This window comes from Moesziomyces antarcticus, assembly GCF_000747765.1.
Source record: "Moesziomyces antarcticus DNA, scaffold: scaffold_v10018, strain JCM 10317, whole genome shotgun sequence".
Taxonomy (NCBI): Eukaryota; Fungi; Basidiomycota; class Ustilaginomycetes; order Ustilaginales; family Ustilaginaceae; genus Moesziomyces; species Moesziomyces antarcticus.
This window is the reverse complement of record NW_014638992.1, coordinates 391,978-416,265: the sequence shown is the minus strand read 5'-3', so window position 1 is coordinate 416,265 and position 24,288 is coordinate 391,978. Positions and strand designations below refer to the sequence as shown.

At 61.4% G+C, this 24,288-nt stretch overlaps 9 protein-coding genes across 9 annotated transcripts; 4 read left to right on the top strand and 5 right to left on the bottom strand.

Moving 5' to 3' along the window:
• Nucleotides 1-363: 363 nt before the first annotated feature.
• PAN0_018d5730 (glycoside hydrolase family 43 protein) lies at nucleotides 364-2,151 on the top strand (the record flags this gene model as incomplete). The annotated part of the gene is made up of 1 exon (XM_014798958.1): nucleotides 364-2,151. The coding sequence occupies one exon, from the start codon at nucleotides 364-366 to the stop codon at nucleotides 2,149-2,151; it is 1,788 nt and encodes a 595-aa protein (XP_014654444.1).
• A 474-nt stretch (nucleotides 2,152-2,625) lies between these two features.
• Nucleotides 2,626-3,609, top strand: PAN0_018d5729 (uncharacterized protein; the record flags this gene model as incomplete). Its single annotated transcript, XM_014798957.1, has 1 exon — nucleotides 2,626-3,609. One exon carries the CDS (start codon nucleotides 2,626-2,628, stop codon nucleotides 3,607-3,609), a length of 984 nt encoding a protein of 327 aa, XP_014654443.1.
• Nucleotides 3,610-3,716: 107 nt separating this feature from the next.
• Nucleotides 3,717-5,501, bottom strand: PAN0_018c5728 (exodeoxyribonuclease iii; the record flags this gene model as incomplete). Its single annotated transcript, XM_014798956.1, has 6 exons — nucleotides 3,717-3,743; nucleotides 3,842-3,922; nucleotides 3,997-4,061; nucleotides 4,132-4,405; nucleotides 4,709-4,776; nucleotides 4,853-5,501. The coding sequence occupies 6 exons, from the start codon at nucleotides 5,499-5,501 to the stop codon at nucleotides 3,717-3,719; spliced, it is 1,164 nt and encodes a 387-aa protein (XP_014654442.1).
• Nucleotides 5,502-6,056: 555 nt separating this feature from the next.
• On the top strand, nucleotides 6,057-10,673 carry PAN0_018d5727 (BUB protein kinase; the record flags this gene model as incomplete). Its single annotated transcript, XM_014798955.1, has 1 exon — nucleotides 6,057-10,673. One exon carries the CDS (start codon nucleotides 6,057-6,059, stop codon nucleotides 10,671-10,673), a length of 4,617 nt encoding a protein of 1,538 aa, XP_014654441.1.
• A 135-nt stretch (nucleotides 10,674-10,808) lies between these two features.
• PAN0_018c5726 (uncharacterized protein) lies at nucleotides 10,809-13,523 on the bottom strand (the record flags this gene model as incomplete). Its single annotated transcript, XM_014798954.1, has 1 exon — nucleotides 10,809-13,523. One exon carries the CDS (start codon nucleotides 13,521-13,523, stop codon nucleotides 10,809-10,811), a length of 2,715 nt encoding a protein of 904 aa, XP_014654440.1.
• Nucleotides 13,524-13,827: 304 nt separating this feature from the next.
• PAN0_018c5725 (EF-hand) lies at nucleotides 13,828-14,798 on the bottom strand (the record flags this gene model as incomplete). Its single annotated transcript, XM_014798953.1, has 2 exons — nucleotides 13,828-14,042; nucleotides 14,117-14,798. The coding sequence occupies 2 exons, from the start codon at nucleotides 14,796-14,798 to the stop codon at nucleotides 13,828-13,830; spliced, it is 897 nt and encodes a 298-aa protein (XP_014654439.1).
• A 287-nt stretch (nucleotides 14,799-15,085) lies between these two features.
• Nucleotides 15,086-17,827, bottom strand: PAN0_018c5724 (CDF-like metal transporter; the record flags this gene model as incomplete). The annotated part of the gene is made up of 1 exon (XM_014798952.1): nucleotides 15,086-17,827. One exon carries the CDS (start codon nucleotides 17,825-17,827, stop codon nucleotides 15,086-15,088), a length of 2,742 nt encoding a protein of 913 aa, XP_014654438.1.
• Nucleotides 17,828-18,435: 608 nt separating this feature from the next.
• Nucleotides 18,436-21,150, bottom strand: PAN0_018c5723 (PTR2-domain-containing protein; the record flags this gene model as incomplete). The annotated part of the gene is made up of 3 exons (XM_014798951.1): nucleotides 18,436-20,316; nucleotides 20,376-20,533; nucleotides 20,685-21,150. 3 exons carry the CDS (start codon nucleotides 21,148-21,150, stop codon nucleotides 18,436-18,438), a joined length of 2,505 nt encoding a protein of 834 aa, XP_014654437.1.
• A 2,173-nt stretch (nucleotides 21,151-23,323) lies between these two features.
• Nucleotides 23,324-24,277, top strand: PAN0_018d5722 (integral membrane family protein; the record flags this gene model as incomplete). The annotated part of the gene is made up of 1 exon (XM_014798950.1): nucleotides 23,324-24,277. One exon carries the CDS (start codon nucleotides 23,324-23,326, stop codon nucleotides 24,275-24,277), a length of 954 nt encoding a protein of 317 aa, XP_014654436.1.
• Between the last annotated feature and the right edge of the window lie 11 nt (nucleotides 24,278-24,288).

The window sequence follows — 24,288 nt, the reverse complement described above, 5'->3', positions numbered from 1 at the left end:
AGCGGTGGAGAAGGAGATACCCTGTGTGTGCCCGCTAGTCTTGACCCAGGCTGCGTTTGCGACAGCACTGCGCCGCTGGTAGAGAGCCGATCCCATATGCGAACTTGCAATGGCGCTCCGCTCGGGTCAAGGCCGAGTTGGAGAAGCGTGCCCCGCAATTGGAAGCACTGAGCCCGTCATCTAGGATCTGCGCATGATGTGGCGTCGGTGCGAGCCGGTGTTGAGTGGGGTAAAGTCTGCAAGTTAGGCGGGGACCGGCGAGGTTCAGACATGATGTCCTATAAAGACACGGCGCTTTGGTCATCCAAGCCCGTTCCACAGGTCCTCCCATCTCGACCAATCTGTAGGCTCATAGTGGCAGCAATGTTGGCTTCCACTATCCTAGTCTCTTCTCTTTTGGCGCGGATCGCAGGGGTCAGCGCTCTTCCCGCAACTCTTCAGGATCTCGTCGTTCGAGGCAGGACCGTGAAAGGTGCCAATTCGACCTACCACAACCCGGTGCTTCCCGGATGGCATTCGGACCCTAGCTGCGTCCATGTCAAAGGCGTCACCTACTGCTGCACGTCCACGTTCGAGTCGTTCCCGGGCATGCCCATCTACGCCAGCCGCGACTTGGTGCACTGGGAGCACATCAGCAACACTTGGAACCGCGAGGAACAGCTGCCCGGCATCAACTTTGAGTCGCAAGGTCAGCAAGACGGCTTCTTTGCTCCCAATCTGCGGTACCGCGACGGACAATTCTACATGACCTCGGTGTATGCTGGAGTCAACACCACGTCTGGACTACTCGGCACCGTGTTTTCCACGAGCAATCCGTACAGCGATGCGGCTTGGTCCAGACCGTTGACATTTGACGCTCCCTATCGCACCATTGACCCCGACCTTTTCTGGGACGATGACGGTTCCACCTACCTGACGTGGTCTGGTGTCTCGCTGCAGCCCATCGACCTGTCTTCTGGAGAGCTTGGGGACAAGGTGAGCATCTGGAACGGCACTGGTGGCGTTTTCGCCGAAGGACCTCACATGTACAGGAAGGACGGCTACTACTACCTCCTCGTGGCCGAAGGAGGCACGCAGCTCGGACATATGGCGACTGTGGCGCGCTCCAAGGATCTTCGCGGGCCTTACGAGTCGGATCCAGCCAATCCGCTCATTACGGCTGTCAACACGAGCTCGCTCTTCCAGACTGTGGGTCACGCCGACCTGTTTCAGGACGACAATGGCAACTGGTGGGGAATGGCGCTCGGCACACGTAGCGGTCCTGAATACAGCCACTTTCCTATGGGAAGGGAAGCGCACCTTTTCCCCGTGACGTGGGCAGAGAACGAGTTCCCTTACGCGAGTCCGGTCAGCGGTACTATGGAAGGTTGGCCTCTGCCGGACGTCGAGATGCCCAAGAAGCAGCAAAACAACGCCTTCGTCGGCGCTTCGCAGTCGCTCACCTTTGCGCCCGGCTCGAAGCTGCCCATGGACCTGATGTACTTCCGCTACCCTCCCAAGAATGCCTTTGCTGTGTCGGCAGCTGGACATCCGAACGCGCTGCAGGTGTCGCCGTCTCGGAGCAACTTGACAGGAGATCAGGCTAGCACCGATTCTGCGCTGACTGGAGTGGCGGGTCTGAGCTTCCTGGGCCGTCGGCAAGAGCACACGCTGTTCCAATTCTCGGTGGAGCTCTGTCTAGAGACGCAGCAGGCCGGAGTGGAGGCTGGAGCGACGCTGTTCCTGCAACAATGGCAGCACCTCGATGTGGCAGCAATCCGCAGCGACCAAGGCGATAGTACATACGACCTTGTCTTCCGCACCACCAATGCCACCTCGGTGGAGGAGAAGATCAGCATCAAGACGACGGGCGACAAGATCAAGATGGAGCTGACGGTCAACGCTGTGAATGCGACGCACTACCTGCTTGCAGCTACGGTCAAGGAAGGGATGCAGACCGGAGCGACGTACAAGAAGTTCATGTCGTCTGCGCTGATCTCGAGCACGTGGGGACCGCAGGCGGGGTCAGGCGCGGGTGGCCAGGTCGGCATCTATGCCACCACCAACGGCGGCGCAATCACCTCGGACCATGCCTACTTTAGCAACTTGAAGTACCGCGGCCTGGCGCAGGAGATCGACTATGGCACGTACTATGCAGGCATCTATGCGTAGACCTAGTGTCCGACGTGGGCCGAGACGGCGCACCCAGCCCAGCATGCTTGTGGATCATAGAAAACACGTGGCAATGAGAGAGATAATGATGACTAGTCTGATGGACGAGGCCACGTCTGGTGGCGGTGGTCAGTAGCGTGTGCCTTGACGATGGAGGTGGGGAGAAGCTGAGGGCTACAGACTGCGAGCTTTGGGCAACTATGGTCGACGTCGAACAGCTCCCTGCAAGCTGTCAATACGATCTGACAATATTATCCATTCCCGCCTCAAACTGTGTATTGTGCCGCCGTAACATTGCGGAAAGAGTAGATCACGTGCCTCGTCCAAGTCGAAAAAATCGCTCCGAGTGAGCCGCCCAGCTTCAGCTTCTTCTCGCCAAGCGGGTGAGCGGGAGGTTGCGGCAGCAGCGCTCTCTTGAGACACCGTCTCGAAAGCGCTTCGAGGTTGCTCCCGCACACCACACCATCCATCACAATGATGCACACCTCTCTCACACGGGGCGTCATGCCCATGTGCGGTGTCGTACGCAGCTTCACGTCGAGCGCGCGGGTGCACGCAGAGGGTGCGCCTGCCACTTCGACTCCTCGTCCACGATCGAGCCAGCCACGATCGAGCCAGCCGGATTCTCGACCGGCGCGCACTGGCGGCACCGCTGCGGAGCGACTGCGAAACGGCGAGAGGAGCCGGAATGCGCCCCGAGCCAACGGTCAGGCGAGCAACAGAAACGCAGGCGGCGACCGACGCAACAAGCGACTTCCTTCGGTGTTTGACGGCTCGTCACCTGCGCGTGCGGAGCGTGCGCCTCGCGGTGTGGTTCTCAAAGGTCGGGATCAGCAGAGCCAACGCATGGCTGCGCCCAAGACGACCACCGACTGGAACAGCCCGCTGTACGCCAAGCCCGGATACGAACGATTCCTGCCATCGGCGCCACGAGCCTCGTCGATCTTTACGCCGAATCTTAGCGCGGCTGCGGCTGCGACGCCGGCAGCGGGAGGCAAGGGCAAGGGCAAGGCAGCTGCTGCGCCTGCTTCGACGCTGCAGGCCAAGCTCAACCTGCCGGGCATCAAGACTGCGGTCAATGCGCTCAAGCTGCACATCCGACCGGGTGGACGCAACGTCCTCGGACCCTTGCACGATCCCGTGGGTGTGGCGGTGGGCAGCCTCACGTACAAGCGCGCGGCGATGGCGCCGTCGGTGCGAAAGGGAGCGAGCGACGAGTCGCTTGCGTCGGAGCTCAAGAAGGCGAGGATCGCACTGCAGAACCAGCAGATCGGCGGATCGTACGAGCGCTTTGTGCCGCAAGCCGTGCTCGAATCGGCAGGCGTCAAGGCAGGCGCCAACTCGGCACAGACGCAGGCGATCAAGGACGCAGCCCAGGCGCTCAGCCTCAATGCTGACCTCGCACCCGAGAGCAAGAGCTTTGTGGCCAAGACCATTGCTGACAGGCTGGGCGCGTAGAGCACCCCACCCTACTTTACCGTTCGCAACACAGGCTTGCTTTTCCACCATCACTGCCGCTGCGAGTCGCTTGAGAATGGGTGAGATTGATGCGGCACAAAATTGCTTCAAAGCGGTCCTTGAATGTCGCAGTACTGTGAGCCAAGGTCGATCGGCATCGGAATCGAGACGAGGCGGCAGTTGTGATGAGTGAGGTGCAACTTTTGATAAGATTTGGCGGGATGTCACTTACGATTGGAACGTGGTCGCTGGCACCGTAGCACTCGTGGCGGATCTCGCACTCGAGCGCCTTGTCAGCGATGCGTTGCGAGAGCTGAAATGTCGAGGCGCAGAAAAGTTAGCGGTGTTAGGGATGGCGAGGTGCAGCCATAGGGAAGCAACACTCACGATGAAAGAGTCGAGACGCCAGCCGATGCCTTTGGACCTGCAGAAGCCTCGCCAGCCGTAGAAAGCTGTGGCACCAAGATGAAAAGTCAGAAGGGCAAGATCGAAGGTGCCAAGGTGCGAGGGAAGAGCGCTTACTGTAGTGGCCCACGGCGTCGGGATGCTTTGCCCTCCACACGTCTACGAGGGGTTGGGAGGAGGGTGTGGCAGAGCCGTCGAGGAGAGCGCGGTGAGCATCGCATTCGATGGCCGTGTATCCTGGGCTCTTGTTCCACTTTTTGGATGCGGCGGCCAGATCGCGTTCGTCCTGCACCACGTTGAAGTCGCCGCACCACACGACGGGCTTCTTGGCATCGAGCTCGGCCAGATACGCTGCAAAGGCGGTGTTCCACGCCTGCTTGGTCGCCATGGTCTTGATTGCGCGCGAACATCCGAGGTGGCAAGGAAACGTCAGCGGTGCGGTTCTGGGCTGAGCTAGCAAGCGAGGAAGGGAGTGGCAAGGGGGAGGGCGTTGGGAGATGTGGCTGCCGTATCAGGCCCTCGGGCGTTGCGTGCTCCAAGATGAGAGCGCGCCACGAGAGATTATGAGGACAGCTCTTCAATGTACGGGCCGCGCAGCAGATCTCCACCTGAGGAAAGCGGAAGAGATCAAGTAAAAGTGGCGGCCCGATCAAGGCATTTGTAGGGAGGGGAGTTGGCGTGCACCGCGACTTACCTTGAGACCGTCACCTGCATTGACCGCATAGGTTCCGACGAGGTAGGTGTTTTCGAACTCTAGAGTGACTGCGATGTTTCGACCCGCAGATGGGATTGCGTCAGCTGTGTGGATCGGCTGGGAGGAAGGGGCTGGACGACTCACTGATGCGGCCCTTGGTATCTTGGTCGCTGAGACCGGGCAAGCCGTAGGTTGCCTTGATAGGCTCGATCTTGGAGAGGATGGCGAGGCCGGCATACCCCTTTTGCTTTCCGATGCCCCAGTACTGGTGTTTGTAGATCTTGGAGAGGGCCGGATGCATGGGTACGTCGTTGACCTTGGTCTCGGAGAGCACGACGATGTGCGCGTCCTCTGCCTGGATGTAGCGCATCATGCCCTTGGGTTCGCTCGACTTGAGGCTGGTGATGTTCCACGCAGTGATTCGCACGCTTTCCGGAGCTGCTGGGCGGGCATAGGAAAGCGTGGCGGGCATCTCGGTGTTCTTGGGCAGGCCCGGATCGGCCAGCGTGTCTTCCGACTTGGGTGCGCTCGGAGAGTCCGAATCCGCGACCGCCTTCTTGCGCGGCTTTTTGGTTGGGGCAGCAGCCGCAGCAGCACTTGCCTCGGCCGTGGCATCGGTGCCGCTTTGCTTCGGATCAGCCGCCGATGTCGGATCAGCCGCTTTGCGTTTGGATTTGTTGGGTGCAGATGGTGATGCTGCTGGCTGCTCCGCATCGATCTCCTTCTTCGCACTCGACGACGTCCGTGTCGAGGCACGGCGCACCGGGCTAGCTGTTGTTGTGGCTCGCGCCATGGTGGTCACCAATCTAGGGAGGAGGTGTCTATGGTGAGTCGCGGTGGCCTCCAAAGTGCGTGCGGGCAAGACAGCGGCAGTGATAGACAGAAGCGAGCGAGTGCGGAGTCTAGCAGCCAAAGCCAGCATTACCAGTCGAAGAGTCGAGAGTGCCAGGTTTGGATGCGCAAGTCGATGGATGAGAGGGTGGTCTTATGGATCTTGCTGCCTGTCCGTGCGTGCGTCCATAACGAGTGCCTCGCCGCTCCAGCTTTGTGGGCAGCAGCAGCAGCAGCACGGCGTGTCGCGTTTAGCTGATTTGCCGCCGCTTCTCAATTTCTGGTGTGGAGGTGAAAATTCACGTGACCGCACGCGGTGGAGGCTGGCCAAAAGCAACACCCGGCGCGCAGCACCAAACAAACGCGCACCAACACTCGAAAAAGCCGCAGAAAGTCACCGCATGGCACGGCGCAGCATAGCCGTTGGGAAGGAGGAGCCCATCGTCACCTTTGCCCTTCTCCTTCACCCACATCCTCCTCAAGAACACCCATCGTCCGGCTGTGCACGCTGCCCATCATGGTCGGAGGTACGTCCAGCATGGGTCCGCCCGCCGTCACGCCGCGCAAGGCTCCGACCACGCCCTCGTCCAAGAACGCCTTGGCCTTGGGCGTCACGCCACACAAGACTCCCCTCCGCACACCTGGCGGATCCAAGATCGAACAGACCTCCTCTACTCCTATCATCGACTTCCGCGCCATCGAGTCCCAAAAGGAAAACGTACAGCCCCTCGCCAAGGGCAGATCCGCACACGCACTCTCCAACACCCTCGGCATGCAGCACAAGCAGAGGCAGGCGCTCCTCGCCCAGCAGCGCGCAGAGCACGAGAGCGTCGTCACCTCCGCAGACAACGCCGACTCCGACGACCCTCTCGACGCTTGGACAAAGTACGTCAAGTGGTGCATCGACAATTACCCTTCCGGACAGACGCACGACTCGGGCCTCATCCCCCTGCTCGAACGTGCCACGCGCCACTTTAAGGACTCGGAGCAGTATACAAACGACCCCAGGTATCTGCGTCTCTGGATCCTCTACGCCAGAAATGTTGAGTGCGCCCGCGACGTCTACAACTTCCTCCTCGCAAACGAAATCGGCACAAAACTCGCCAGCCTCTACGAGGAGCTCGCCGTCGTCCTCGAGGGACAGCGCATGTACGACGAGGCGGATGCCATGTACAAGCTCGGCATCGCACGCAGAGCCAACCCCATCGACCGCATCAAGCGCAGGTACGAAGAGTACAAGACACGCATCATCCTCGGTCATCAGTCCTCCGTAGACGCGCCGGGCTCCTCCGCCGCTGGCCTCGTCGTCAACTACGCCGATGCTCTCAAAGCGGCCATGGTCACCGCTGGACGCAGCATGCTCGGTCAGAAGGAAGCCGCCTCCGGTCCCGCCCGTAGCCACGCCGCCAACGTCCTCAGAGGCGCAGGCGCCACCATCGGTGCGATCGGCAACAGCACTCCAACTCCCTCCACCAACAACGGTCGCAGACTCAACGTCTTCCACGACGACGACGACCGCGCACCTGCTTCGGCATCCAGGCCGCACGCAAGCAGCACCAAGGGCTGGGAAGATATCGGCACCGTCGCGTCCCGCAACCAGGAAAACGTACAGGCGGATCGTCTTGCCGGCGCCAAGAGCTTCAAGATTGGAGCTTCGGGCGGCGTTTCCAAAAAGCCTGGTTCCGGTCTGGCCGTCTTTAGAGATTCCGACGACGACGATGATGACGATGACGAAGCCAACCCAGTCCCAGCCACCCCGAAACCCGAAGGTGTGCTGAGTCCCAAGGACCACTTTGCCAAGCACGCGGCTGGCCTCGGCCGCAAACAGGCTTCCAGCGAGACCGATCTGCTTCGTAGCGACCCTTTTGCCTACTGGGATAAAGATGCAAAGCGCGTCCCCGACCCCGCCAGTCTGCGCCCCGATTCGGACAGTGCGTCCGCCTCGCGCAAGGTTTCCTCGTCCAGCTCTGGCTCGCATGGCGAGCGCCACCGCACAAAGACCACCGTCTCGCGATCCACGCAAGCCAGCTCCTCTTCCAGCAAGTCGAGCGCCCAAGCTTCTGCAGCTCCCGTAGCCGGGACCAAGCGAGAGAAGCACGCTGCTCCGGTGGCCGACATGTATCCCTCGTTTCGATCCGACGCCCAGCAAGCCCTCTTCTCTCGCAACGGCTGGCAGAGCGAACTGACGCTGGAAGAGCTCATGGCACGCGCACGAGGCTTTCCCGCCCTCGTAGAAGGATGGGAGCCGGCCGCATCCCTCGAATCGGCCTCCGACCCGTGGACACACCTCGACCAGCTCGTCGGACAGTGGCTGCCCAAAAATGCTCCGAAAGCCTCCTCGTCACGGCGTGCGGAACCCGAGCCCACGGAAACCGCTCAGATCGATCAGACTACGGGCATGTTCCCTTCCAGAGACGTCTTTGACCCGGACAACTCTGTCGCCAACGCAGTCGCGCTCAACCTTCGCCCGGGACTCAAGAAGAAGAAGAAGCGTGATGGCGACAACACCACCAAGACCAGGATGAGCCCGACCCTTGTCACAAAGGCCACGCTGCTCGAGGTGGAAAACATGTTCAATGGCCAAGACAGCGACTCGGACGAAGACAGCAGCGAAGACGACGACGACGACGACGAAGAGGATGACGACTACCTCGCGCCCCTCTCCAGCGTCTCCCGCCCAGCGCACATGCGCGTCAGCCTCGGCTCGGCGGCAGATGTGCCGCCCACGCCGACGCCGTCATCACGACCCCACCTCCTCGCCAAGTTTGCGGGCCAGCACGATGAGAACGCCGGCGTGCGTGCCACTCCCTCCCGTACTCCGGGCGCGCAGGCTCCCAGGCTCGGCTTGGGTGGCGCCACACCGATGCGCACGCCGCTCGCATCCAAGACGGCCGCACCAGCACCCCTAGGCGCCAAGCCCGTTTATCGCGAGGAGGACGAAGAGGACGACGAGTACAGCGAGCTTCGCGCCCCCGAAGAGCAGGCTCAACCCAACGAGCCGCAACAGACTGTTGAAGCCAGCTCTCCACCCCGTCCGTCTGCTGCATCCGTGGCCGATGCTGATCACAACCCAGCCGTGCTAGCAACGCCTATGCCGGCCAGCCGCCAGTCGGCTAGTCGCCGATGGGTCGAGCCTATGGCGGAAGAAGAGGAGGAGGAAGATGAGGAGGAGCAATACGCCGTGGACGAGAACGGCGAGCCCATCGATGGCCATCCGGATGCGGCTGACGGCTATGAGGGCAACGACCATCTCTTCAGGCCGCAGTTCCAGCCGCTCACGCCGATCACCGAGGCGACGTACGAGTTCACACGCTACACCAACGGGCGTACGCCCGGGACTGCCACGCGTTCCGCCATCGGTCCTGCGCTCAAGGCGTGGCACGCGACGGAACAGGATGACGACGATGACGAGGACGACGAGGACGAGCAATACGATGGAAACGGCGGCGCCAAAGACATCTTGATCAGCGGCCCGATCGCTCCGCGCGGCGCTGCCCCCGCTGAGGATGCCAATCTTGCCGACGACTCGCAGGGTGCATCAGACGAACGCAGCTTCGCGTCCACGTCGGGCGAAGACGCCAATCGATCTGCATGGACCGCGGCCAACAAGGCGAGCTTCGAGCTGACCAAGGGCCTCACCATCCGCGTGCCAGCTGGAGAGGAGGGCGACGAGAGCGAGGGCGACTTTGACGAGTCGCTCGTCATCCAGGACCGGGCGGCGACCGAAGAGCAGGCGCCAGAGCAGCTGGAAGAATGTGCGCCCAAAGACGCCGGCTTCTGCCCGCCCAACCCGTGCTCGCCCGTGGATCCCGACGTACTCAATGCGATCCTGGCACGACTCGACGAGCCAGTCGAGAGCCGACCGGGATTCGTTGGCTTGGCTGGCACCATGTCAGACGGCCTGCTCGAACAGCTGCAGAAGAAGTGCAAGTCGAGCCTGGCCTCAAACCAGATGACGCGCAAGAGCATGGGCGGTACCGTGTTCCACGGCACGGGCATGCTGTCTTCGCCCTTCCAGGTCGAGATTGGCGGCAACGCGTTCGAGATCCGAGGCAAGCTCGGAGAGGGAGGCTATGGCGCCGTTTTTCTCGGTTACGATGTGGACTCGGTTGCCACAGCCAAGGCTGCGGACAGGAGCGCCGATCGCGACGATGTCGACGCGGACGACGATGAGGAAGACGACGAGGATGACGACGCGGACCGACGCAAGCAGGTGGCCATCAAGGTGGAGGCGCCCGCCAATCGGTGGGAGTTCCACATTCTGAGCCAGCTGCAGCTGCGTCTGCCGGCTGCACTGCAGCCTTCGGTGATTGCGGCGCGCAAGCTGTACTGCTACTCGGATGCGTCGTTCCTCATGCTCGACCTGGGCGAGAAGGGCACGTTGCTCGATGTGGTCAACCACGCCGTCAGTGCGGGTGTTGCGGCCGCCGGCTCGTCGGGTGCCGATACGACAGGTGGAGGCGCTGGGCTCGAAGAGGTGCTGGCCATGTTTTTCGTCACCGAGCTGCTGCGCGTTGTGCTGGGCATGCATCGTGCGGGCGTGATTCACGGCGATCTCAAGATCGACAACTGTCTCTTGCGTCTTGGCGACGTCTCACCGGCGAGTGCGTGGTCGAACCTCTACGCGCGCGATGGCTCGGCTGGATGGGCGAGCAAAGGTCTGACGCTCATTGACTTTGGCCGCGCCATTGACCTGACTGCCTTTGACGACCCCTCGCAGGCGTTTATTGCCGATTGGGACACGGATGCCAAGGACTGTCTCGAGATGCGTCGTGGCGAGAGCTTCACATTCGAAACCGACTGGTTCGGTGTAGCTGCCATCGCCCACTGCCTATTGTTCGGTCGATACATGGACCTGAGCCACGACAACCACGTCTACAAACTCACCAGCCCCATGAAGCGATACTGGCAGTCGGAGCTGTGGAACAGCCTCTTCCACGTCTGCCTCAACCCCAAACCGCGCTCTGCCGACGGCCAACCCGAGGCGCTCGACAAGACCGCCGTCCTAGCTCAGCTCGAGTCGTGCCTCGACAACATGCACGCCTGGCTCGAAGCCAACTCGAACAAGGGCGGCAAGAACCTCAAGGGTCTGCTGCGCAAGCTCGAGATCTGGGCCATGAAACAGGGCCACTGATCGCCCCGATCCGCTCGTCCCTATGCCACCTAGAAAGACCCGGGGAAGAATGAATTAAAGGAGCCTCCTGCTGTTGCAAAATGAGTCCGAGAGCGAAAGTGAGGAGGGAGGAAAGATGAGTCGGGCTCGAGCTTGCTAGCGCTGCTTGGGCTGCAGCGTGGACGCTGGGCGCGGACGTTCGATGGAGCGCAGATACTGCATGACGGCAAAGTCGAACTGCGCCGCCTTTGTGAGGACGTCGGGTAGCTTTTCTCCGAACGACTGTGTGGTTTCACGCCGGGTGGAACGGCGTGTTGACTGTGCAGCGCTTTGCGGTGGGCGTGGAGTGGATGTAGGCGCAGGCGTGGCCATGGGCGCAGGAGCCTTGACTGCGGGCACGCCTTGACCGCTTCTGCCACCGGGCGTGGTGCCGAGAAAAGCGGCGAGGATGCTCTCGGCCTCGCTCTCGGTCAGTGCACCCGCAAACCCACGCCCTCGTTCGCGCTTGGCAATCTCGCGGTCCGAGTCGGAATCGGTTGCATCTGGATCCTCCTCAAGCTCTTCCTTGCTGTCCACTGAAGCTTCGGCAACCTCGACGCCCGCGTCGAGTCTGGAGGGCGACGAACTTGCCGCCGGCCCGAGAGTCGCGTCTGGATCAGCAGCGTGGATCTCGCTAAGCGACGACGACACCTTGAGCGAGCCCGTGTCGGGGATGGTGGGACCCAGGTAGCCGATGGACGACGCGAACGACGAGGCAGACGAAGTCGTTGATGATTCGGACGCAGATCGGTGCTCACGAGGCTTGAGCGGGGATCGGCGAAGGCTGAGACTGTCGCGTCTTGTCGACGCCTTTCTCGGAGTGGCTGTGGAAGAGCGGTCGGCGAGATCGAGCACGGATTCGACCTCGTCGTACTCGAGATCGGAAAAGGAGCGCTCGGCATTCTGGCGCTGGCGTGCCGAGGCGACGGCAGCCGCAGCGGCAGCGGCGCGCTGCGGGCGACCACTGGTCCGTGCGGAAGAAGCGGCGCCGTTGTCTTGTTGAGGCGTGGTCTCTGGACTGCTGCGCCTTTTCAACATGGACGCTTCCGTCTGTGATTGCCGTTTATCATCGACGTTGGAGCTGGAAAGTCTGCGTCGCTTGCGCCGCTTGTCTTGGGCCTCCTCGAAGGCGGCGGCGGTGAGCGGGGTGGGCAGACTGTCGACCCTGTGCTTTGGCTGGCGCGAGCTGACTCTGCGCGATACATCCGCCTTGCCGAGCGCGATCGACGATCTCTTCGACGTGTCGCTGGGGCTTTCCGAGGTGTCCCAGGTGGCCTGACCGCGCTTGATGCGGATCTTGAGCCTTGGCGACTCGCTGCGCGCACCGCCATCTTCGTTGGACGCCGAAGTGGACGTACGGGCCATGGGCTCCGGTTTGGTGGGCAAGGTCGGGACCGCGGGCGAGGCGGTCTTGGCATGGTCGGTGGTGGAGAGGAGCAGGTCGTAGCGCTTGAGCGTATCGTATGCATCGGCGAGCAGCTCGCGTCGCAGATCCTCGACGCGATCATGGAGCGGCTTACGACTCGAAGGGGAGTCGTGCTTGGGCTCTTTGGTTTCGGTGGAGGCTTCTGCCCGTACCTGGTCTCTCGCAATGACGATAGGCTGGAGCATGCGCGCATCTGCGTTTTTGATCTGGTCGATGCGTGCGAGCAGCTTCTGACGGTCGCGAGCGAGCCGATCCACCTCTGCCTTTCTCTGCTTCTTTTCGGCCGTCTCTGGTTTGCGATGGCGACGCTCGTAGGCGGCGTCGGAGGTGTCCTCTGCGGCTTCGGAGCGGAGGCCGCGCGTCTTGGGCATGTAGAGGGTGTCGTCGCGCGGCCTGAAGTCGGGCGTCTCGATGAGCTGCTGTCGCTTGATGGCCAGGGTGGAGACGATCGAGGATGACGCCGATGATGCAGGCTGGTTGGCTGGCGGCGTGGACGAGGAGAGGTCCGTGGGTTGTGCCTCGCGCTTGATGCTCGTGGGATGCGGTAACGGAATGGCGGGCTGTGTTGGCGCATGCGGATAGATTGCGCTTTCGATGAGCTTTGCGTCGGAGGTGAGCACTATGATCGAGATTGGGTTGGCGACGTGAGAGCGGGAGGCTGGGCGGTCCAGGACGGGTGCGCCTGCTCCGCTGGAGGATGTCGGTGCAGATGACCCGTTGTGCGGAAAAGCAGAAGAGGATGGTGAAGGAGCTGAATCGAGCATGAGCAGTTCCTCCTCGAGCATGGATCCAGCGAGGAGCGAGGATACCTGGGATAGACGTGCGGGCATGGTGCGCCTGCGCGAAGCTCTCTGCGTCGTGGTGGTCGTCGTTGCTGCCGTGCGTTCCGGTGGCGGAGCTGGGCGTGATGGCGGATGTTGTGGTGTTGTAGGTGCGCTGGGAGGCGCCGAGCTGGGCGGCGACGAGAGCTGCATGTCGACGTCTGCGACCTCCTGAGCCTCGTTATTGACGCTGGCACTGACCGTCTGGCTGTCCATGACGATGTCCGAGTCCGAGTCGGATTTGGGCGAGTCGGATTTGGGCGCTGATGCTGGGTGCTCGACAGAGACAGAGTCATGGTGCTGAGGCGGGAGGCTGTCTGACGGCGCCGATCCAGCGAAGAGCGAGGCAAAGATCCCGGCTGCCATGATTGGAAAGCTAGCCCGACTGCGGGATCCAGCGGATTTTCGAGTGATCACCGAGACGACATGGATGGTGGTGCTGAGTCGCGGGATGCGGTGCGGGAGAGCCGCGCGAGCTTTAGCAGTTGTGATGAGCGGCGTGACAGGTCCCAAGCTGAGGTGAAGAGGATGATGACCGGCCCTTCCGACAGCATTCGCACGGTGGGAATGGCGGTGAGTGAGCATCGGCTCGTCCGAAGTGCACGTCCAAGTGCCGTTTGGCTTCGGACAAAGCCCGACGCCTGCTGAACCCTCGTCGAAAAATTGGGCCGCTTCGAAATCGCGTTTCTGCACTCAACTTTCGCACTTTCTGCCTTCCGCACGCTTTGTCGGCATCGCTTGGCCACTCTGAAAGAAGCCTCACCCGCAAGCTCAACGACTCAGCCACACAGCCTCGACGACATCAGAAGGAATACACATACATTTGCCAGCACGCAAGACAGACTGAGCGAGAAAAGGGAGAGAGAAGCGAACGCGAGGGCTGGTGCTATCAGGGCGCCGACAGACACATCTCCATAAACGTGTCGTAGTTGATCTGCACCCATCCGCTGCGGTTGGTGTCGTGGCGCTGGAACGACTCGGTGAGCGTCTTGATCACCACGCACGCACGTACGAATCGGTCGAAAGTGATGCCCGCTGCACCCCTGCCGCCTGGTCCACTCGCCGCCATGCCGCCTGCACCACCCGAAGCAGAATCGGAAATCGCTGGATCCATCACGTCAGCCGTCAGTGTCAGGTCGCGCTACACGCCCGCTGTCCGAGCTGGAGATCATACTTACTGTACTTTTGCGTTACGATGTGCAGCAGCTTGGGCGAAAGTCGGTAGCCGAACGACTGGAGCGCGTTCGCCAGCTCGTTTTGGTCGATCGATCCCGAACGGTCCTGGTCAAAGTGGCGGAAGACGCCCTGCCAGTCCTGGATGTACTTCCACAGCCCGGCAAACTCGTTGAAGCTGATGTGTCCGCTGCGATCCACGTCGAAGACGCTCATCAGCATCTTGACCGTGTCCAGATCGAACGGCGTCCAGTCGCCATTGACCAGCGCCTGGCTCAGCTCCTGCGGGTTGATCTGGCCGCTGCGGTCGCGATCCACCGCAATGAACCACTGCCACAGCTGCGGATCCGCTCCCGGAGGAGGTCCCGTGTTCGAGTTGTACACCTGAGGTCGGCCGTATCCCTGCCCAGGCGGCGCTCCGTACGACGACTGCTGTGCGCCACCACCGCCGTATCCACCCTGCTGGCCCGGAGGAGGCGCTCCATATCCGCCCTGTTGACCGGGAGGCGGTGCTCCGTATCCACCCTGCTGACCAGGCGGGGGCGCGCCGTATCCACCACCAGGTGGCTGCTGTCCGTACCCTCCCTGCTGACCGGGAGGAGGCGCACCATATCCGCCCTGCTGGCCAGGCGGAGGTGCTCCGTATCCGCCTCCTCCACCTCCGCCGTACGAGTACTGGTTCGACATGGCGTTGCTGCTTTGTTGCTTCGTAAAGTCCCCTGTGGCAAATCGAGCGTCTGCTGCCAAAAAGTGGATGGTGGTAAACCGGTATCGCTCTCTGTGTGGAGGTTTGCGCAGTCATCACCCTGCCCGCCATCCACCTGGCCCAAGCGTCGAAATGCGCTCATCCGCAGCCCAATTTGGTGGATCTAACAAATTGCGACTTTTTGCGCCCTCAGCTCTGGCTCAGCCGCTCACTGTACACAGCACGACGAGTTGCGCAAAGATGTTTCGTACAGAGACGGTGTCAAGCTTTAATGATGATGGCGATGCGCCGTGATGGGTGACAGGCCATGGGCGCCGTTGCTGCGCACAGCCAATGGGCTGCCCTCGTAGGCGCTGCTGTACGAAGGCGATGCCGACATGGGCGTGGCGCCTCCGGGCGATCCTGTGCCAGTCGCACCACCCGCCACCTTTTCCAGCTGCACGGCAACGCTGTCCAGGCCGTGGATGCGGGCCTTGAGTACGTTTTCGATCTGTCGCGCCATCGCCTCGGGTGTGGCTGCCGTGCTCGAGTCGTGCTCGCTCGCGTGGGCGTGTCCGTGTCCGTGGTCGTGTCCGTGGTTGTGTCCATGGTCGTGTCCATGATCGTGACCACGATGATCGTGGTGCGCGTGGCCGTGACTATGGTCGTGGCCGTGTCTATGATCGTATTTGTGATCGTGGTCGTGCTTGTGATCATGGCTATGCGCATGCGCATGCTCGCCGTGCAGAGGCCACACCACCTGCACGCGGATGACGCCCACGAGCGTCTCTGCGTCCTTGGGCCAGAAGCGCGGCGAATGGTACGAGACGACGCCGTTGATGCTGCGCAGAGCCTCGAGCGCCTCGCTCATCTCAGCCTCGCGATGCTCCCCCACCTCCAGACACAGGATGCGCCCAGACTCGAGCACGAGTGGGATCACCGAGCCCACAATCATAAAGGCAATGAAGAGCGATGCGATCGGATCGAAGCCCGTCCATCCAAACTGTCCGATCAGCAGCGTGCTAATGATCACGCCCACCGAACCCAGCGTGTCGGCCATGACGTGCAGGTACACGCCCATCATGTTGTGCGAATGGCCGTGGCCGTGGTCATGTCCGTGACCATGCCCATGACCGTGATCGTGGCCGTGGCCGTGCGAGTGGCCGTGATGGTGGTGACCGCCGGTGGCCCACATACCAAACAGATTGACGGCCAGACCCATGCTGCTGACAATCAGCAGCTGCGTATTGCTGTTCATCACCGGCGGCTCGATGATGCGCTGCACCGCCTCGAACACGATAAAGATCGAGATGAGGATGAGAAAGATGCCATTGGCAAAGCCGCTGAGCGTCTCGACGCGTCCGTAGCCGTAGGTGAAGGTGGAATCCGTAGGCCAAGTCGCCATGACACTCGCAAACAGGCCCATCCCGATGGCTGCGCAGTCAAAGAACATGTGGATGGCATCGCTGATCAGGCCCAGACTGTTGGTCCACACTCCCCACAGCAGCTGCACACCCATGAAGGCGAGGTTGAGCATGAGGAACTGGAAGATCTTGCGCGAGTCCGGGTTGGCCAGAATCACCTTGACCGTGCGTCGCGTGGCCGTCGCAGCCGACGACATCGACTCGACCAGCTCCTGCAACGCGGAAACATCGGACGTCTTCCCCGCCACATTGCCGGACCGTGTCGCCTCCGTCTCGGCGCCAGACGAGCTGAAGCGCGACGAAGCGTGATCGGGCGAGTTCTTGAGGATGGTGCGGAGCGCCTGACCCACAAGCAGCGCAACCACAATCTGGGACCACAGCGGACGATAGCCAAATCCAACAAAGCCAATGGCGAACGACGCCAGCACGGCGAGCGGCCAACCGTGCGCGACGCGATCCTTGGTGGACGCGTGCGATTCGATCGAGGTGCTCACGAGTGGCTCGAGAATGACCGCGCCGAAGCTGATGGCGAGGTAGGCGGGAAGGTGGCCCACGCTCGTCGTGGTGCTTCCCGTCGTCGAGGCCAGCAGCGAGTCGAGCGAGGGGAGCGTCGAAAAGCCAAACAGCCTCAGCAGCAGCGACGCCGGCAGCGTAAACGCAGACGCCACGATGGTCGCCACAATACCCGCCCTCCTCCGACCGCCCGTGTCTCTGCTCGCGCTGAGCAGCGCGCTCTCCCTTTCGATGGTGAGCAGCGCAAAGACGAGCAGGAAGGCGTGTCCAGTAAGCGTGCCTAACACGCTGAAGCTGGCGGCCGAAGCCTCTACCGCCGCCGAAGCTGCACGAAGCTGCGACGGCGACGCAAGCCCCGCCGGACGATTGCGCCTCAGGCTGTCGGGCAGATCTGCATCCGCATACATGTCGAGAATATGCGCCGAGTACTCGAGCGTCGACGACGGCAGCGACGCCGAGTTGGAGATGGACGAGAGAAACGAGATGGCGAGCGCAAAGAGCGTCGTGTAGCCGCCGTAGCTCCTACCCCCTAAGCTCTTTGCAAGATCCACCGCCCAGATCTCGCAGTACTGCGTAAAGATGATCACGTTGACCGCATCCAGCTTGCGCAGCGCCATGAGCCACACGAGCAACTGTGCAAACGTGATGGCGGCGAGAATTGACAGCCTACGCTTATCCACGCGGTTAACCGCAGGCAGCCACTGCCATGCCTTGAACCACACCCCCTGCACAAGGGCCGCGATGAAAAACACCAGCGTGGCGATGGCCCATGAGCTGGGGCCCGCTCTTGCCGCCATCGTTGTGCCGATCGACGATGTGAGGTCGGACGAGGTCCCCGCGGGTGAGACGTCGGACGCAAGCACGGAATGCATGGTCTCGGTGTGGGTGGACGAGAGCCATGAGCGCACGAGCAGCGCCGCCGAGGCGAGCAGCGTCTTGTTGAGCAGCAGGCCGAGCAGCAGGTCCGTGGGGATGGGGAAACCGAGCAGCGAGCTCGATCCCGTGCTGCCGGAGCGCGACGAAGCGGCGAGTGGATCCATTCGCACCTTGCCGCGCGACCGCGCATCGGGCGTGGTGGTGTAGGGCGACGACATGGCCTTATCAACGCTGCGACAGCGACCCGTCAAGCAGTAGGCAGCCCGTCACCGAGACCAGCTCGGGCGTTGAAGACGGCTGCGCGTGTTACAGTGAGGATGCCAGCTTGAAGAGCAAGGACAGCTCGCGACTCGCCAGCGTAATGCGTTGCGCGGTGGTCGGTGTCGAGAGGATGCCGACAGATTGGTGGTGGTGAGCCGAGTTGGGGCGGCAATGCCAATCTTCTTCGCACGACCTTGGCGAAGGTTGCCGGCATCAGCACCTCCTCCGTGTTGCAAACGGCCAACGTGGCTCTCTCTCTCTCACTCCGCCACACGCAACCGTCAGGGTCCCCGCCCCGCAATTTTCTCGGCTTTTGTGTTTTGTACGACTCTAACACGTGTCCTTCCGGCGCACCCGCACAGCAATTGCCCTTGTCCTACCTGACACCAAGCCTACTTCGTCGACATGCATTGCACAACTCCACACACACACACACACACACACAAAGTAAATCGGAAGGTATATCTGGTTCCATTGCGGCAGATCCCATGCAGATAGATAAGAGCAATGCAGCAAAACGCAGCAACGTGACAAGGATAGAGTACAAGGTTGGGGGATCCTCTTTTTAGGCCTTCTCGTGGTGAGACGACTCGGAGGCCTCGACGGCGTGCACCTCGCCGGCGTCGAGCTGGTTGAGCGCGTCCTCCTGCGAGTCGAGCTTCCTGAAGGCCCACACGAAACCGATGAAGCCAAGGAAGGCCAGGACGCCAAACACGGTGTAGTTCCACACCAGGTTGGGGTCCGACGAGAGCGCGATGAAAGCCTGCTGGAGTGCAGCAGCGATGGCCGAGGTGAAGAGGAACATCGACATAACGAGCGATCGCATCGACTTGGGTGCCTTGGAGAAGGCGTACTCCAGACCCGTGATCGAGGCAAGGATCTCGGAGACGGCGATCAGGATGTAGGCACCGGACTGGATCCACACGTTGAGCGGAGCGGGCACGTACACAGCGCCGTCCTCCTTGCCGGTGGCACCGAGATCAGCGATGCCATCGCCATTGATATCGTAGCAAGACGCGGCGTTCTTTCCGCACTGCGACGTCTTGTAGATGTAGTGCTGCACAACCGCCGACCACACCATGGCGAGCGCACCGGTGAGGAATCCAAGAGCGATCTTCTTGAGCGGGGTGAAGTTGATGCCGGCCTTGCGCAGAGCGGGGTAGAGGAAGAGGTCGAACAGAGGGATGAGAATGACGAGCGCAAAGGGGTCGAGGTTCGAGACGACCTCGTTGGGCAGGCCGTTGACCTCCATGGTGGCAGCCTGCGAGACGAGGTTGTTGGTGATCTGGTTGTAGGTGAGCCAGTACAGAGGGAACCACAGGAAGACGGTGCAGGCCTTGAAGCCACGGCGCACCTCGTCGACCCAGGCGTCGTCGAAGGTCATCCAGCGCGGCTTGGTCTCGGCGCTCTGCTTGGACGGCTTGGCGTTCTCCCAGAAGTCGTCGGCGCGCATGTTCTTCATCAGGGCGATGGGGTTGAGCGTCCAGCGGCCCTTGGTGGCAAACGACCAGAGGCGCAGGCACTCGCCCAGGACCGAGCCGGAAGGCGGCGTCTTGACGTAGTACTTGCTGCCGAACATGAGCACGGGCACGCACAGCGCGAACACGATGGTGGGCAGCGTGTAGGCGAGCCAGAAGCCGACGTACTTCTCGGCAAACGACATGCCGAGCTGACCACCGAGCGCACCGATGTTGATGAACAGGTAGAAGTACATGAAGATACGGCTAATGGTCAGGACCGGGTCGACGATGACGCGCTCGCCCGTCTTGAGCGTCTGGACCGACTGCTTGGATCCGTTGACCTGCTCCGCGATCAACGGTGAAACGCTTGACTTGAACCAGCCGGTACCCACTCCCATGACGACAATGGCGACGGCGAAGCATGCCATGGCGCCATCAGGGTGGTCGAGGACCGTGGGGATGGAAGAGACGATGAGGAGGACGTGTCCGACGAGCGCGATGAAAACGGCGATGCAAATCGTCTTGAATCGGCCCCATCGGGTATCGGCGAGGTAGGCACCGAGGATCGGCATGCAGTACACCCAGAAGGTGTTGAAGGTGGTCAGACCAGTGGCGGCCTGCTGACCCTCGCCGAGGGCACCGGACTGGTTGTCAGCGCCGCCGGCACCAGCGCGATTGCCGGCGGGACGCGGCTGCTGGATGAAGTTCTGGAAGACCTGAACGCAGCCGTAGTAGGAGAAACGCTCGGCCAGCTCGCAGAAGGCGATGGCGTAGGTGGTCCAGGGAAGCTTCTCGGGCACACGACGGAGGGTGGCGAGGTCATCTTCGGTGGGGGCGACAAAGTCATCGTCCGAGGTCTCGGGCTTGACGCGAACGCCGGACTCGAGGTGGCCGACGGGGTGGGCCTCGTCCTTGCCGGAGTGGGCCTTGACGTCGGCGACGTAGGCATCGCGCTGGGCCTCGGCCTGGCCGGCGATGGCGTCGTCCTGAATGTCGAGAGGCATGGCTAACGAACCAAAAGGTGGATGTTCCCCAGGGAGCGGACCTTGGCTGATGGTGAGGGAGGGGGTGGAAGGGACGGGTGGTGAGAGGGAGAGCGGAAGATGTTGGAGAGGACGGGTGACACTTTAAGGAGGAGGAGGGGAGGGGGGCGAGGGTCGAAGGGCGAGGAGGAGCGCGAGGGCGACTGATGTGCGGGAGTGGCTAAAATGAAAAAAGCACGCAAGAGCCGCAGAGGCAAAGTGCACGCGCAAAGCGAATGAGAACCAAGCAGCCTTGGGAATTTGGGCTTTGATTGGGCAGGCCAAGTACGGCGTGGAACGATGTGGGCCGGATCTCATGCGGCTGGTTGGACCGGAGATGGGGTCCGCGCGCGCGSGATAGAGCTGCAGCTGCGGGTGCGAATGGGAAGCGAGGGATGAATCGGACAAGACGGCAGGCACGATAAGAGCCGAGTTGCGGGCGTGGTCTCGCGACACCAACAGTGCCGTAGGAACAAAGAGGACTGGCGAATGGCGGTAGGAGTTGCGGGTGTGCGCCGGCGTTGTTGTGTAAACGGCGGATGGCAAGAGCGAATGGGAGCCGACCGTCGGGTATTCTGGCAGTGTTCGGGCTCGGTCTAGTCCGGCGGTGGATGAAAACCCGCAAAGGAAAGGGAAAGTTTTTGGCGAGCTTGGTGGAACAGCACGAGGACGAGGACGAGGAGGGGGAGGAGGGCGGCGAGGCAGGAAAAGAAGGTACAAGACGTTTGCTGTGCTCGCAGGGCCATGCATGCAGGAGAGGTGCAGGTCGCTCTTTGGATTGCCGAATCCATGCCGCATGTTGCGAGTGTGCAACCAGGTTGGCGGCGGGGTTGGCATTCCTGTCAGTTGCCCTTGCCACCACAACCGCTCCAGAACGGCGGGGCGGAGATTGTGCGTCTGTGGACGGTCGGACCGGCGAATGGCGCTGCCAAGAGTGCCAAAGTGCCCCAATGACAGAAGTGGCTTTTTTGTCCGACAGCGGGTTCTTTTCGCAAAAATCAAATTTATTTTTTATCTCCGACTTTTCTCTGAAGCCTTGGGGTTGCATGAATCTGGCCTGTAGTCTAGCGTGGGGCTCGAGCTGCAAGGTCGCCTTGAAGCTGGGCTGGCTCACAAAAGCGAAAGGCCGAGAGAGCGAGCACGGTCGATGGTCAGGCACGAACGTGGGAAGCAAGCACAGGGCTGGAGCACATGGAAGCAAAGTGTCTGTGCGGGCGCCAATGAGAGCAGGAGTGTACGGTGAACTGGCTGTCGGGACCCGAACCACGGTTGGATGAAGCGAGCTTTCGGATGTGGTCAATCCGATATCAGCACGACGCCACCGAATGACGAGCGTGTGGAGCGTTATCGAATGGTTGGTCGTGTGTTACGACGTGCGGTGTTCCCCGCATTGCGCTTATCGCGAGCCGATGCCAACGCACCAACGTGACGAGAGAGATGGCAGAGACGTATCCATCGTGACCCGACAGTCGAGCCGTCGCACAATGTCGATGCTGTATCGGTGTTACCGGTCGGTCCGAGTTGGAAGCTCGAACGTCGCCCATGTCTTGCGATCCGCTCTGTGCGCCGCTTGACGCTCTGAGCCGAGTTGGATGTGCGCGCACCGACTGCGCCCACTCTACAATGTCAATCGAGCCTGCTCACTCCTCTTGTGTGTGACTGCTGCGTGGAGACCCTTCTCGCACAGGCGTTGCTCAGACTGTTGCATCGACTGGTGGGACAAAGTGGTGTGCTCGCGTGATCCAGTGGGCACCGACTCGCGAGTGGGGCAGCGAGGCGAGGATGGACTTTGCATTGACGGGCCAAGAAATTCGGCTAAGCGACTCGTAGCTCGCTTGCAGCTCAGCGTGGGTCGAGTGCGGGTCGGAACGCAAGCTGTGGCTCTGCATCGGTCAAAGGGCTGGGTTGTCGCAGAGGTGCGGATCGCATCAGAGTGCTCCGAGCCGCAACGCGCCAGATCCTGCATGCTCGTTCACTCCGCTTCCGCTGGCTCACGCACTCGCTCACCCGCCGATTCAATTGCCGCCCCCCCTTTTGCCCGCACCCGTACCCGCACCTGCATCCGCACGCGCGTTTCTGTGTTTGCCTATGCTTTCATACAGCCTCGGTCTTTTCAAACGACCACAAAAGCAGCCATTGCTTCGAGCTGTACAAGTCCAATGGAGAGCAAGGCTTGTCGAGAGTAGCGGCGGCATCAAGTGTGGGTCGCACAAAGAAGGCAGGTCGCACAAGAAGGAGCGGCAGGGGCGAGCCAATTGAAAAGAAAAAAAAAGTCGCAGGAAAGTTTCCGAAACTCGAAAAGAAATGCGCGCGATTCTGCCAATTTCGAATTCCGTCGGTTGTCGGTTTGCGTTTTGGCAGTGGTTTCGGCCCTTTCGCCGTTGGACGATTCCTGCGACACCAAAAATTTGGTGCTCCGAGTAGCCGGACAGATACCCGCACGTCCTCACCAAACAGTCCGAGTCGGCTCTCACAGTCAGCTACGCTCTCATTGGGCCTGACCCTTCATCCTCCGCACGCAGCTGAAAACGACAAACAACATCACCGACACACACACACACTCGTTCCTGGAACCCACTCAAAGCTGACCAATGATCCAACGCCGTGTGGGTTTGCCCACCTTGGCGGCGATGGCGTGATCAGCCATGCGTCGTGACCATGCCCTGGCCAATCATCGGTGCTTGTGATGTTCGAACGTCGGCCGTCTATGTCCAATGCATGGTCTTGGAAGCAGCGGAATGCATGGTCTTGCAAGTAGCGCAAGATGGCAGTCCAAGAGCCAGCGGCGTTTATGACCAGGCTTAACAGCATCGAAATTTGCAAATCGATCGGTCGGCGTGAGTGATGCGAAATCGGCGATTGAGAAGCGCCGGCGCACAGACCCGCTCCACCGCGGATTCTCCTCGCCTCGGACCCTCCTCGTCAGGGTCTCGGATGCGGGAACCACTCTCACCATCACTGCATCATCGCCATGGTCAACACGTATCCGATTCCGCTGGGCATTGCAGCGTACCTCGGCTGGTCCGGCTACCGCAAGGGCTCGCTCTCGCTCGATGGAGCACTCACCGCCTCGGCGGTTGGCTATGCATCGATGGCCAATCCTTTCGTCGGCTACGGTCTGACGCTCATCACCTTCTACCTCGCCGGATCCAGAGCGACCAAGTACAAGGCGCAGCTCAAGGCGCAGCTCGAAACGCACGCTCATGCACCCTCACCAAAGTCGACCGCAAGGGACACTTCGTCCGGCAACCGGTCGGCCGTTCAGGTGCTGTGCAACAGCTTCACCGCCGTCGTGGCGTGCATTGCGTTCCGCGTGCTCAATGGCGACGCGGGCAAGCCGGACCCGCTCTCGAGGGCTACACTGGCGGTGCTGGATGTGGGTCTTGCTCGGTGCAGCGTGTCGAACCTCGCACTGACGCTCGTGGTGGCTGGTCACTACGCTGCGTGCATGGGCGACACCCTGGCATCGGAACTAGGCATCTTGTCCAAATCGCAGCCACGCCTCGTGACCAATCCATCGCGCACCGTTCCCAAGGGCACCAACGGCGGAATCTCACCCCTAGGCCTGGCGGTCTCGGCATTGGGAGGCACCTTCATCGGTGTCGTTCAGTCGCTTTCGCTTGCTGCCCACTACGGGTCCACCCAAAGCGTTCCAGCGGCGGTCTATCTCAAGCTCACTGCGCTTCTCACCGTCTCCGGATTCACCGGATCGCTCATCGACAGCTTGCTTGGCGCTACACTCCAACAGACGCTCTACAATGCCGAAACCAAGAGCGTCCTCATCGGTCCAGCGCCCCATTCACAAGCTGCATCGGCCTGGACAAGAGTGACTGGCGCCGACGTGCTCAGCAACAATGCAGTCAACTTGATCGCTTCCGCTGCAACCGCCCTCCTCACTGCCTACGTCGGTCTCGAGCTTTTCTAATCGTACTGCTG